The following is a 14,760-nucleotide window of genomic DNA, read 5'->3' on the forward strand; positions in this document are numbered from 1 at the left end:
GATCTATTGAGGGCTATTAAACCAACAAACTGCGTTAGACTCTGGAAATCCCCCAACCTGAAAACAGTCAGAAGCTGAGAGAGTACTTTGGAAAGCATCACATAGGCTTGGCCTCTTCTCGGTCTTCCCTGGGTGACTGCTCACAGCCATGGCTGGGAGATACGGTACTGGGCTAGAGAGAGAGCATTGTTCTGAGCCAGTAAGGCCATTTTTACATATAACTTGTGTATAAAAAAGCACTAAATAGCGCTTTAATATATCTGAACCATGGAACTATTGTAGTGAAAAGACTACAGGTCATGAAGAGATGTTCCGCCATTTAAGACTGGCAATGCAGGATTAAGATCCGGTACGGTATGTGCTGTACAGCTGTTACCACACCAGTGTTATACAGAGATACCGGATTGAATGGGAAGTAAGGGAGGCCTCAAGCGTTAACGAGACGTCTCTGTGGACATCTAAGTGCTGGCTCAGCATCACTCAGCCCTCCCTCCCAGGAAAATTAGGCAGTTCCAGTCCTATAGCACAAACAGGTAAAGAGGGGCACTAAGTGACGAAATAATTTGCCCGTGGATGCTCAGCAAGTCTGTTAAAGATGGGATTAAAACCCTTCTACCTGTTCTTTTTTCCAGCATTAAGATCAATGCTTGAGGTCCTCACTGCTTCAAGGTTCAGCAAATACAGTACATGTAGAAGCTGAACTAGATTTTGGATCTGCAAAGCCTACAGAAACCTCTCATGACTGTAACTTGGGACAATTACAGCTTTTGTTTCATAAAGCAGGACCTTATTTGAACAGCCAGAAGCCACAGTTCATGTGCTGCAGGTTAAATCTTGTTCTTTACCTTACGGACCACAGGTAACTCCCTTACAAAATTTGTGGTGGGGAACCAAGACAACACAGCCTGGCAGCACTGGTACGGCAGCTCTTGGGGGGCTTCGTGAGGCTCTCTGAGCAAGCAGCTCAGCTTCTAACTGCAAAGGGCAAGATTTGGTGACAGGGGAGACAGCGTCACCATGAATCCAGGCCCCCATTCAGTCCTTAGTCTACCTTGGTTTCTCTCCTCTGATGATGCCCCTTCCCCACTCTAAGGCAGAAGATGTGCATCTGCCTTGCAGAAGGCACACTGGGTCTAAGGAGCTGGGATCCTGCTCCCACAGATGTTCCTAAACCACACCGACACCGCAGCAGAGCCCCAGCCCTGCCAGGCTCTCCTCCTTCAGGAGCAGCCCAGAGGAACGCTCACCCCTTTACCTACAGCACTTTCCCACTGTCAGCATACAACGGCGTCCTTTCACTGAGATCGAGACTGAGCTACATTAGGACATAGGAAGCCTCCAGCTATGAAAAATATCAGTTAATTCCTTAGCAAGATCTAAAAATGGCAAAATAAGAAAGGATGAAAAACTCTCAACACACTTTGCTATAAATTTAAATACATGTTTTTTTCCTACCAAAAGCTTGGAGGACATAGACATCCTAGTTCTTGGCATCTGCTTAGTATTAAAGAAAACCCCAAAAACGTCAACTTCACAGATGAACCCCCTGCCATTAGAAAGTAAGTCTGAGTAACTTTATTTTCATTTAACTTATTTAATTTACATTTATTAAAGTCAAAGTTTAATAAATACTCAACATGTATATGCTTTCAAAATTGGTACTCAGCAAGGCCATACAGATCTATATCAGCTTTATCACTTACGCTTGGCATAAACATCTCGACAGGACACTCCTGTGATCTCCAATTTCCGCAAGTTTTCACAGACGCCATATTCTGCAATGACACAAATAATAATGTCAGCTCTGGCACAAAGGCGTTTGCTACCCATGATCTTGATATCTACTGTTGGAGCAAAAATGAAATGTTATTAGGTGCATTCTTGCAAGCTGCCACAGTAGTCCAAGAATCTTAATGCTGCTTTGAAGAGAAAACAGAAAACTAGATGTCATTATATTGCAGTTTGGGAATCTAACACATTTTACAAACAATGCCTGCAACAAACACACCATAAGGAACACACAAACACAGCAAAGTTACAGATGTTTACACCTAGACCAGAAAGAGTGTGAAATGTGGAAGATGTACTCATTCCAGCTGGAATTGTATGCCCATTTAGATCAAATCATGATTGTGTGTAGTAATTATCTACTCCCACTGAGGTATCCAACAGGGAAAACTGCTTATTAGGATCCTAAAGAAAAGGTCACAGACTTTAAAAAGAATGAAATGGAGACATTAAACAGGCATCAGCATGTACAAATATGGTTACACTTGAAAGCAGATCAGATTGAGATGGGTCTGTTGTACGCTCAAATGCCTTTGATTGCTTACAGAACACCCTGAAAACAAAGCAATCCAGAGATCTTAAAGGCAGCTTTGAAGCAGAAAATGAGATTCTCATTTCATTTTCAGGAAGTCAATGCCAAACTTCTAAGAAACTTAAAAAAACATAAAAGCAAGTACTAACGTCTCAGTGCAAGAAATCCTTAGAAGACCGGAGGGAGGAAATGAGAGGAGGGAGATCCCAAAAAATCATCAGCAACCAAAAACACCCTGCTGCAGTGACCCCGTTAGATCTCAGTACAGAAAACTACCCGCCTTGACATCAGACATCTATACCACAGATCAAACACCAGCTTTCCTTAGCAATACCAAACACCTGCCAGGTATTTGATGCAAAAGTGTATCTGTGAAGACCCTCATCAAATCATTAAATATGAAACTTACCCTCAGTCGAGCTTCCTTGCATTAACAATCTGCTGCGGCTGCCAAATACCACTACCTAATGCTGGTGAACTGCCGCAAACCGAGAATTCATTCTTCATATACGAGAAAAGCAGAAGTTTCCCTGAATGAATTCAGCCTCCTCCTGTCTATAAATACACTTGTGGTATATGTACACGATGATAAAGCACGCGCAAAGCTTACTGTCAGCTCACCTACGGGGAATACACGTTCCGCATAACATCACTTCGGGTAAGCAGTGAGTTCAGTAAAGGTAAGAGTGGGCAGAAGGTACAACACACACATTGCCCTTCATTAAAAGATGCAGAGGTCAGTGGCGAAGCTCCTGCTGACTTCCATAGCAAAAGCCAGAGGAAGCTCTAAGTGTTATCAAACACAAAGTGGGATGAGGAAGCACAATTAGCCAGAGAGCAGACAGACGAGCTTGCAGGAAACTACATCCAGCCCAGCACAAACAAGCTATTTAGCGCTGGGCTACAGCCAGCTGACCCGACACAGCCCTTCTGCAGATTTGTGAAACCAGAGCTCTGCCGGAGGCTGGAAATTCAGACCCACCCTGCAGGTCACCCCGTGTCTATCCCTCCTGCCAGAGCTATCAAGGCTTTCAACCACTGCTCTGCATATGTACCCAAGTGGGTATGTGTTTGGTAATTACATCAAAGGGATGGAGGGAACAGTATGTTTCCTCAGCTGATCAGAAAGTTAGAGATCTTTACAAGATGACAGAAACAGCGTGGTCATAAACCGCTGTTTGGAAACAGCCAACTCTTTCCATGTAAACAAATACTCACCTGGCCACAGACTCAGTAAGATGCACACTTTGCGCAGCAGGCATTGCAGCTAGATTAAATTCAGTGCCATTGAAGATATTTATACTGCATCGGAAAGGGAGGAGACATGCAGAGGATCCTGCCCAAATGGCATTTCTCCGTGTTGCTCTCTAACAGCGGTACTAGCACAGTGACGTTCTCTCTTCCTCCAGAAGGTGCTGATTTTTCGCAAAGCATTTTCCCTAGTAGATCTGTAAATCACTTCGAGTGCAGTCTCAGTGCAGTGCCACTACCAGCAGGTATCTTGGAACAACAGGGTGGGGTGGGAAGTGGTTTGATGTTAAAGCTCTATCCCAGTTTCATGCAAGTGCCCTTGGTAACCTGCAGTGAAATTTTATGAAAGCAAAACCACTACTAAAGGTGCACTTCCTAACTTTTGTAGTTCAAATCTTTCCTGGAAAGATTCAAAGTTCTCCCAAGTAATAGCAAGCTCCTTTAAAAAAAAGAAGACAAAAATTTAGAATTTCAATATTGCTACACGCTATTTGACATTAGACATCCAAGGCTTATAAGAAAGTATTATCAAGAAAAAAAATAATCTCATTTTAGTGTGCTTAAACACTCATCTCATTTTATGATAACTAGTCCTTATCCTGTTTTGTTCAGCAAACAACTACAAAGAGTCAAAATCCCAGAGTGATGGCTTAACTCCGGGTAAGTGCATCACTTAAGCTCTTCTGACCCATGAGCTGTTAACACCATGAGGGCCGCTTGATGGGAAAAATCAGTCTCTCGGCTCACAGTGCCTACAAAACCTCCAAATATCAAAAGCAAGAAAGCTGGCCATCTCTTTTTAATCCAGAAGACAAGAGGGACGTAAAATTAACAGTAAGTAGAGCTTCAAGATAGTTACAGAAAAATAAAAGTGGTAAGGTTTTCTTCACAGAGAATAGAAAGCTTTTTCCAAGAAAGCTTTGAAGGGCTCAAGCTTCCTGGGAAATTCCACTTTGGTGCCATTAAGTCTATTTTAAGGAAACATATCTCTGGGCAACAGCTCACTGAGCAAAGTATTTTAAGGAGTTAATAGTCATGGAAATCCACACACGAAATTTATACCATTAGAAAATGGCTACTTAATCCTGCTTCAAAAGCAAGGATGGAAATTGGGTTTAAAGTTCTTACTTGACCAGCTGGAAAGCCTGTTTTATTAGGTTTATGAGGAGTGCTTGGAAGATTTACCAAACACACAGTGACACAGTGCTGTTTCCATGGTCACATGCACTGGAATTTAAAGGACTTGGAAAGGCAGTCTCCATTTATTGTGAACTGCACTGATACTTTTGCAAGTGTAATTTACTCCCTGGCCTGCTCTCACCATATGCTCTTCTAAGCCTCACGTTCCCTTCTCCTTTGTACAAGAAGCCATGCCGCACACCTCCCTCTGTGCAAGTTTAAAAAACCAAACCAAAACAAACAAGGGTCTTTAAACTCAGGTAGGGAAGAGCCCCTGTATTCATATCAAAGACCAAATTACTGCTTTTTCTTTCTCAGCATGGCAATGCCAGTAAGCAGCTGTAAGCACTGTATGTGGACATCTGCAATTCAGGGGAAATTAGAATGTCTGGTAGAGCTTGACACTCTTACCATTACTAAGTTTCCACTGTGCCCTGACTAATCAAGTCCTCCAATTATTCCTGGATAAATGCATGTTTACAAGGCTGTACACAGAACAGAAAGCATAGAACTTACTGGATTATTTCAGAGACCACAAAAATGGGAGATTCTCAGGCTAGCATCTCCAAAATACCAGGTGGACACATTTGGAACCAGCTTCTTGTTTCCAAAGGCTGAACTATCAGATTAAAATACACCAAATACTTTCCCAAACAGTTCTCCCAGGGGAAGGCTTGTAGTTACCACTGAGATATTTTGCAGCCGCAAATAAGGAGCTGAGCAAAAGGAGAGTTGATCTGCAACAAATGAAAGCATTGCAGATACCCTAAAGCAAAAGATGTGTAGCTTAAGATCTACAGCTTACAAACAGATCTAAGGAAGACCCCCTGAAGGATGGCTACGGCTAGCAAGCACCTGCCATTAGCAGTGAGAAACAGCAAACCATTGCCAAATTGTAGCCTAAAAGCCCAAGAACGTGCTCAGAGATGAAGAAAAGCCCATGATGGTTCACCAAAGAAACACGCTACACAGTGCTTTAACCTCACACAAAGGAAGATTAGAACCTTGTGACTTATTAAAACCACCTTCGCATTTACTAGGGTGCAGCACTACAAGAAATTATTCCTGTTGTGGGAGCAGTTGAACATCAAACTCCTGCGTGGATTCTCCGGAGTCTCGTAAGACCTGAACTCCATGCAACAGCCCCCTCACTGAGTGTATAAACCAAATTTCCCACTCTTCTCCACAGGCACCTCTCTCTATAAAACTTGCTGAAGGTTAGCATCTTTAATACCTTTAATACCTTAATACCTGACATTTTTCAGCAGGTCCAAAAGCTGCTGGAGGTTGTTTTCACAAACAAAAGCCTTTTCATCCAAGTTCTAGACCTGGTTATTCTGAATTACTGGTCTGTTTCCAGGTGTTCTGCTGCGCTTGCGCCGTTTTATTTTAAGATGAAAGCGGTTACCATTTAAAATGGACTATCAGGTGTTAATCAAGGTAGGTCACGGCCACCAGCCAGGGTGAAACACGCTTTAATTCTGCTCCCACTGCAGAGATCAGCAATCTCCTATTTATAGAAAACATGAAAGTGACTGCAATCCTCTTCTTGCCAAAGAAGCAATTCAGAGACATTGTTTACCCCAAACAGTTGCAATGATAAAAGGACAACAGCCCTAACAGCCACGCCAGTGTTACACAACTACTTCTGGTTAATCCAGCACTTTCCCAGTTCACCATCACCAGCAAAAGCCACTCCACTTCCAGGAAAACAAGCCCTATGGATGCTTGTACTAATCACAACGCTTCTCAAGGCTAATCTACAACTGCGTCGGCACACAGCAACGCAAGAGCAAGATACCAACGCTCAAGGGATTGAGTGCCCCATCCGACTTGGGCGACGGCAGGGCTTTTGCTTACATTCGGCACTGCTCCTGTCCAAGGCGAAGGTACAAAATGGCTAAAATAAAGCACTGCAACAATCAGCTTCTCTCAGAGAAGAGCTCTTCTGTTTAATTTTAGGATTGTCTTTCTTGTCTCTTTACTGTTGTGCATTTCTGAAGACACAAATAGTTTTGCATATGCAACCGACACAAAGTTGAAGTCTACTAGTTACTTCCTCAAAGAGCTCGGCTCTGGAATATCATCAGTAGGCTTCAGAATTAATAAGTTATCAATACAAGGAGTGTGCTAGGACATTCTACATTTTATATGTGCTTTTATATACTAATACCTGATGTCCATATACGTCCTCAAGTAGTTGCCTCATCACACAGTTGCACGCTCACATTTGAACACACTCAGTAGCTGAGCATGTGCAACGTATCACTGAAATATATGCAGAGAAATTAACTGCAAAGTAGCTTCATAAAATGGTGACCATTTTATACTCCTGTGTACAAATACTCAAAGTTACAGTACTACCACAACGGCAATTACTTACAACTGCCGTGCAGAGCAATGCAAAGCACTACGAACAGTGCAAGAAGTCCAGATTAGGAACCGCTTGGAGAACCATGACTGGTTAAAAGATTGCAGTAACGGTTTCAGAGATGTAGTAAGTTTTTCAGCCAGGAACCTGACCCTTATCTGTCCAGCACAGCTTGCACACCACGCCTTTGGTACAAGATCTACCTCAATCACACCAGCAGTCCACTAATACGCTCTCTGACAGTGGCTGGAACAGATACATCGGGGAAACATAAGAAACTGTGTGCAAAAAGAGAATAAAAATTTGATTTTATGCACCTCTCAACTTGTAGCTAGCTAAGGGCCTTGAGACAGGAGTCTAGTCTTAATACTTTCCCTTCCTGTCCAGTTTAGCTTTAGCCAAAGCCCACTGTTTATTTACATTTCAGCCAAGCTTTTGAACACTGCTTTATCCACTGGCAAGAAAATCCAAGGAGCAGTCATGAATTTAATAAATAAATTTATTTCCCCATCAGGCCTAATTTAGTGGTTCCTTTAGAAGACAACCTAGCCTATATTTAAAAATTATATACATTTCTATAGAAACATTTTGCCAGGATCATAACCCATCAAAATAATTAACCAGCAAAGTTTTGCAAACCGTTCATGAAATACACAAACGTCCATGAGGACTCTATGTCAGTAGAGGAGAATAAGGAAAGAATGAATGCCATTTTATTAGCCTGTCTCCAAAAAACAATGTTCAGTTACTGGGACAATGGGATCATCCCATGCTGAACTAAGAAGTAAGAATGCTTTGGTATACATTTTCTAGGTACAGCCTTTGTACTGTCCAAGGGTTCTTGGATAGCGCTGATAAGGCATGAATTCATTCCTGCAAGGTTTAATGCATCTGAACAGAGCCCGCTGCCTATGGCAGGCAGCCACTCTGACATACTTAATTTCTTCATCCCGATGCCCTCACTGGTATTAAAAACAGAAAACAAACAACAACAACAAATACATGACTTCATGTGCTGGCAGCAGATGCACCTGGCAGGATCACACTACGAAGAGAGACGATGGGCACAGCAAGACAGCCCTTGGAGGGTGGGACAGCTGCTGGATTAACAAACAGGACAGAGAACCACACTGATATGAGGAAAAGCACGAGGAGTAAAGAGTGAGAACCGCAACCTAACAGAGCAGGGCCACAGCAACACAGAACTGAGGCGCTACCGAAAAAAAAAATGCCCCCGAGCCTTTGCATTAATGCAGCACAGCATCCTTGCGACAGACACTCCCCAGGAAACACACATGCAAACCAGGAACCCCTCCGAACCTGGCACTGTACTTCCCCAGACAGGACAAGAATGGATAACCTTACCCAGGCCTGCCCTCCTCCATCCACTCACTAGACGCCAGCGGGCTCCCCGCTCCCGCTTTACCTGCTGTGCCTCCACAGCTCCGGGACCCCCAGCTGCACACCCAAGGGCTCCTTTCTTCCCCAGTGCAGCCCCGTTCTGCTGGGACTGATCATTCCTTTTCCTCGCTGCCTGAAATACTCCATCCTCAAGATCCACCCAAGGACACCCTACACGGAGGCATCATCTGCCAGGGCCTGGGCCTGGTCCCATCCCCATTCCTCCTCTCCAGCTACCACCCCAGGGAACAACCCCAGATTGATGCCCTTTGCTAAAGCTGCTCACACCTCACCCCTTTTGCAGCAAGTGCCACCAAGAAGGGACCGTGCCCCAGCGGACCCGGGATCTGCCCTCTTCTCCACCCTCCACACACGGAGCCCTGCATGCACCCCTCATGGCCCCACAACCCGCACCCCCTCGGGCCCCAGCCCTCTCCTGCACCCCCAGACCTCACACACCATCTCCCTTCTGCACCCCTTCAGCACTCCCGCTCCACACCCCGTCACCTCCCCACACCCTCCGCGACCCTGACCTTGCACCACCCCCGGCGCCATCTCCTCTCTGCATCCTCCGGGACGCCCACCCTGCACCCCCCGGGGCCATCTCCTCAGGGCGTCCCCGGCCCCCCACCTCGGGGCGGGCGGTACCTTCGCGGCAGCGCCGCCGCCAGATCGTGTCGGTGCGGAGGATGCGGCGGAAGGTGGTGCAGACGCGGGCCAGGCTGGGCAGGTCGGTACCGGGCAGGGAGCCGAAGATCTGCACCAGGAGCTCGGGGGGCAGCTCCAGGAGGGACAGCGGGGCCCGCCCGGCCGGGCCGGCCTCGGCGGGGTGCGGCGCGGACCGCCCGCCCTCGATGCGCTCCGCCGCTTCCTCGTCCTCCGTGGCGCCGCCGCCGCCCGCCTCCTCGGGGTCGGTGTCGGGCTCGCTGTCGCCGGCACCACCGCGCCGCTGCTCCCGCGCCGCCCCCCGCCGGCGGCACCCGCGGGCCGGGCCCACCCCGCACAGCCGGGCGCACACCGCCATGGCCGCGGCCGCTCTGCCCGACGGGGCGGTGCGCGGCGCCGCGCGGCGCCGCCGGGCCCGCCCACCGCCCGGCGCCGCCAATCGGCGCCGCCTCCGCCGCCAACGGACGTTCCGCGGCCGTTATCCCGCCTCCCCGACACAACCGGCAGCGGGAGGCTGCGCCCGCCGGGGCGGCGCGCCCCCTAGCGTGCGGGGGGACCCAGCGCCTGGCGGGGGGGCCGGCGGAGGGGTGCCCGTGTCCGGTAACGGCGTGCGCTGCAGCCCGCTGCCAGCCCTGTGGGGCTCGCCCCCGCCGCCCCGATCCCGCCCCTGCTGCAGTTCCGTTAAAAAAAAAAAAATGCCTTTCCCTGGGAAGCTCCCGGCCGCCCGCGGGAGGAGGAAAAGGAGGAAACCACTGCTGCCCCGTGTGAGGATCGAACTCACGACCTTCAGATTATGAGACTGACGCGCTACCTACTGCGCTAACGAGGCTCCTCGTGAAGCACCTGCCCGCGCAGCGCCCTTCTCCCGGCCCCCGGCCGCCCCCCCCGCCGCCGCCTCCTCGGGACCTTCCCGGTGCTCGCACCCTGTTAGTGCTATTCTTTGGGGTGCTGCCTGAGAAACCTCGTTTCTTTGCAAATGGCTCCTTTCCTGCAGGAGATACCTAGAGGTTTTTTTGCAAATTCATTCTTTTCCCATGCTTTTCTGCAAGGCAGACCTGACATTTTTTGCAAATGGCTCCTCTTTCCCAGGCTGTTCTGCAAAACAGCTGCATTGCTGAAAGAGTCCTTCGGGGTTCCTCAACGTCCTCATCCAGCTCCCCTGGCCAGGCATGGGCTGCGAGGGCTGCATTGACAACACGCTCGCTAAGAAATCAAGTTGTTTCCACATAATTACAAAAATTCAAGCCAACCTCATTTGCCTCTCTGCTGTGAAGAGTCGCTGTTCAGCTGGGATTTCTGCAGCGAAATGAACTCTGTGCATTCGCTGAAGTGCTCAGCAGAAGAGAGTCCCCTGCAATGTCGGCAGAAGCGCTGCCCTGAATCCTAATCAACAGGCCTCACCCTCAGCGAGGGTCTCAAGGCAGCAGTCACCGTGACAATCAAGCTACAAATAACTAAATTGGAAGAAGACAGGAAAACAGACATTTAATTGATGCAGAAAGTCTCCAAACCTCACCCACAAGGATCACTGTAGGGAAGCTGTTTGCCTGCAGAGTGAGCAACCAGCAGAAGATGAAGGAGGAACAGACCTTTGGACATCAGTCCCACCAGACAAGAAGACATGTCTGGGTTCCCTTGGACAGCCCGAGGATTTTGCCAAGGGTCTAGTGGGCAGCTCTTGTTGTCACTGGGACAATACCGTGGTTTCCAAGAATCCGGCTGGCCGTGCATTCGGGACGATCAGATGATGAGTCCAGGCTGCGAGGCTTCTGGTACAAACAAAATTGCTACAACCACAAGATGAGTAAACGCACGGCTTCTTACAGCCTGAACTGCTGCATTCCTCCCTCCAACACTGCCGGCGTGCAGAATGAGGATGTCATTTTTAACAGTGTGCTAATCCTTCGGGGCTTCAGTGACGGATGAGTTTAGTGCCCACAATTCTGATTAAATTAAGAAAAGCTGCTCCAAGCATCTAAAACAAGGCACATGGACAATGAGTCACCTAAAGCGAACATCAATTGTTTGGAAATATGTCTGTAGCTGTTTTCCACCTGTATTGAATCACATGTTTTTCCCCCACGTTACCTTACGCTCAGCTGGGACTCAAAGTTTCTGACACAGCTCTAGAAGGCCTTCTCGTGCCTGTTTGGTTAGGAACTGATAGATTCATGGAGAGGACAGGAAAAGTACTGATGGCAAGGATTTTTGTGTGAATGAAACAAAAGATGTCCTTGGTGACATTGCCTCGAGCAGAAACTCAGCAGTCTACAGCACACACATGCGTTTCCCTCTTTTGCATTTTCTATTTTTATCTGGACTTTCTTCTTTCTCCTTTTCCTCTGAATGCCCCCGCTGTGCCTAATCACCCTACAACCTTCTCTCCCTTTCCTTCACCCACCTGACCCCTATAACCTTATCCCACAGCCTTGGCTCCACGGATGCTGAGCCACTGGGTCCTGCTCCATCCCTCAGTGATCAGACTCTCCCCCTGGCCCACTGACCCCCTTTCCAGTCCAACCCAGCAGAAGGCAGGACAGCCCACCATAAATCTATGCCAGTTCCCACGGAGCTCCATCGCCCCGTGCCCATTCCCTCCAGATTAAGAGGAAGAAGGGGAAAAGTCTGTCTGACTGAAAGGCAGTGCCCACCTCCATGATGCACTGATATCGCCCGGCAGGGATCAAAGCCCAGCAAAGCCAGAGGCAACGTGACAAGCCCTGTAGGCTCTCAGTGCTCGGGGTGACGGCATTTCCCCTTCCCACGGAGCAGAGTGGGGGAATCCCAGCCTTTCATCACATTAGAGAGGAGAAACAATCATTGTCTCCACTCCAAGTTTCAAGACCCAGACAGAAAAGTTTTCCAGTGCTGTTCTTGCGGAGCATCGCACAATAGTTACAAGCAGAGAGTCTGGAGGCTGGGCACAGGGAAGCTCCTTGGGGCCCAGAAGGCAGAGAGCTGGTGCAGAATGCGGTGCTTATAACTGAATGGAACTTACAACTTCAGCGTTTACCACCCTGTCATCAGACTATAAAACTGACACTTGCTCCTCTAAGTTACTGAACCCATTATCTGAATCTACCAAGCTTTATTTGTGACGATAGGGAAAACAGTAAAAGCACGTTATCATCATCTCCCATCCCTCTGTGGTGCTACCAAGTGTCTGAGCACCTTTCTTTGTAAACATCACCAGAGTAATAGCCCAGAGCTTTCCAGTCCTGCTGTTTCAGGCAGGCAGCTTGCAGCCATTACCACAGGGCTCTTGAAAAAGGATGTACCGAAACGGGAAATTTTATTGTTTTATTTCCCTTCAGCAATTAAGGAGCTGATGCAGCTCTCGCTATAGTCAATTAGTCTTCACGCTCGCTCTAAAGGGCTTTGGATTGGTCCCAAAGTTAGTGTCCTCATTTTCTGTAATCCTGGAAGGGTTGACGCCTTCCCAGCCTCTGAGCGGGGATGAGCCAGCTGATGGCATATCCAGCCAATTATAACCTGAACGGCTAGGAGAGAATTATTTATTTTCCATTTGGCAAGCGGGACAGAAAAGTATGGCAAGGCAGGCCGAGACAGATGAACAAACCCTCTTTGCAAGCCCTGTTTGCCACACAAAGTATTTGCAGCATGTTTTTTTGGCATAAGCCTGCAGTGCGATTTCTGCTTTGTAATAAGCATCGCTGGAGCAGGACACTTTGAGGAGAGAATATTTCAAGAGAAAGACCAAAGAATTTTGCTTTGGTTTTTGTGATGTACGTATTCTCATCTCAGATATTCTTTTCTTGCTATTTTAAGCTGGAAAAGAGCTCTTCTCATCCTGATTTTAGTATTTCCCACCTTCTTCCTTTCTGTCTGGACATTGATCTCAGCAGATATTGCAGGATAAACTGATCAGTGGACAGACTGGGCTCTTCAGGGAAAATGCAGAGCACTGCAGAAAATGCTGCTGATGACTCAGGAAGTGTTTTGCATCCTTCTGCTTTAGAGCTGAGCTCGGTGCCCTCTCTTTATGAAAGAAGGTACGGTCTTTCTTCAACATACTGTCCTTGCAATGAGATATTAGTCGATCTAACGACCAGCTGTGGTCATGAGTGCTGGGGGTCACTGAAGGCTTTATAGCACTTCTACAAGAAGCAGTTGTTGTTCTTTCTGCTCTGGCCATGGTCCAGCCCGAACACTTTCATTGTGCCCAACACCTCTGGAAGCTCAGTTCGCAGGAGCATTATCCTGTCCAGGACAGATCACGGGACAGGCGGTCAGGTGTTCGAGGTGCTGTTACTGGTTCGGCTGCTGAGCAATGGTTGTGCAATCACAGGCAGCTCACTGAACCTCTGCACGCCTCAGTTTCTCATGATGTAAATAAGGAGGGTGTTTACTGAAGCCACAGGCTACGTAGTACTTGGTTAATATTTGAATATGTGTGGAATTGCTTAAATCCTAGGAATATTAAAAATCAGTGGCAGACTTTGTTGCATGCTGCATCATTCCACAATTTCCCTGCTATGCCGCCCGCACTCGCACTGTCGTTACTGCTTGCCGAGAGGTTACGGATCTTTTTGAGTGAAAGGCAGTACATAAACATAAGTTATTGTTGCTTACACCGACTGATTTACTGTGTTTCCTTGTGAAACCAATGGCTCCTGTTTAAAACTTGATCCTGAAGCCAATAAATGTTTGCTGGAACAGCAGCAGCAGCAGTAACTGATGTCAGGTTTACAGTACATAGCAAAGATGTCTTGGGCAATACTTCTTGCAGGGAGAGCGCAATGAGTTTTTGGGCAAACATTCTAAGAAAATGATGGTTTTGTGACGACATTGCATATGTCTGTGTGTTAATTTGGATTTACCATCCAGAAAAGCATCTGCCTAATAATCTCAAAAGCGTTCTGTTCCAAAAGTCTTGTGAAATAGGTGGCCAGATAGAGGAGAGAGACAGTGTTGGTGTTCCCGCTGAGGGACAGGCTCGTCTGTTGTTGACCTCAGAGAAAACCCACCCAGGGAAAATGTTCTGCGAGTGGTTTCTTTAGTTTCACTTTTCTCAAATTACACTTTTATATCCCCACAAAAGAGAGATATTTTGTCATTCTCATCACTTCTTGCTAGAGTTCTCCTAACTCAGAAGGTGACTTCCACGGAGAAATTTGAAGTTTGGGAATTTGTTCATAGGGTAGTCACCATCTTAAGACAAACTTCAGAGTGAAACTTCTCAGAAGAGTTATTTTAAGTCATTGCAAACAACTCACTACAATCTGATTCTATCTGAAAATCTCCAATAGTAGCTGCGTAATGGCTGCACACTGTGTTAAAAAAATCAAGGCCCACATTGATCTTTAGCTGAGCTAGATCAATAAGAACAATTCATGAGAAACTAACTGAGGGAAGGTATTTTTGATTCAGGTTTAAATGCAAGTTAGTCTCAGCACAGTGTCCTTCCTTTTATTTGATGGGGGATTTCTCTCCATGTTTCTGGTGAATTTAATACTGCTGACAGCTGCTGAGCTAACAGCCCTGGACACTGAAGTGCTGTCTTCCAGCAAGGGTGTAGCACTGCAGAGGAATAGCTTTGTCTGTTCACTGT

General features: G+C 47.2%; 1 protein-coding gene and 1 non-coding gene across 7 annotated transcripts in view; both read right to left on the minus strand.

The window, feature by feature from the left end:
• The window catches only part of FBXO31 (F-box protein 31), a 28,192-nt gene extending 18,609 nt beyond the window's left edge, over nt 1–9,583 (minus strand). For 3 of the 6 annotated variants that reach the window (XR_012044056.1, XM_072871845.1, XM_072871844.1), the window contains exons 1-2: nt 9,171–9,583; nt 1,704–1,775 (exon numbers count right to left, since the gene is read on the minus strand). Coding sequence is in view for 3 of the 6 variants with exons in the window: in XM_072871845.1 (XP_072727946.1) it covers nt 1,704–1,775; nt 9,171–9,546 (448 nt within the window). In the remaining 3 variants the exon portion in view is untranslated. Of the gene's footprint in view, nt 1–1,703; nt 1,776–3,538; nt 3,899–9,170 lie in introns of all 6 variants that reach the window. The other 3 variants (XM_072871849.1, XM_072871848.1, XM_072871847.1) reach the window with 2 other exon arrangements.
• A 361-nt stretch (nt 9,584–9,944) lies between these two features.
• TRNAM-CAU (transfer RNA methionine (anticodon CAU)) lies at nt 9,945–10,017 on the minus strand. Its single transcript has one exon. It is a non-coding gene; the product is annotated as a tRNA-Met (tRNA).
• Between the last annotated feature and the right edge of the window lie 4,743 nt (nt 10,018–14,760).

The sequence above is a fragment of the Ciconia boyciana genome, chromosome 9 (genome assembly GCF_034638445.1).
Source record: "Ciconia boyciana chromosome 9, ASM3463844v1, whole genome shotgun sequence".
NCBI classification, from domain to species: domain Eukaryota; kingdom Metazoa; phylum Chordata; class Aves; order Ciconiiformes; family Ciconiidae; genus Ciconia; species Ciconia boyciana.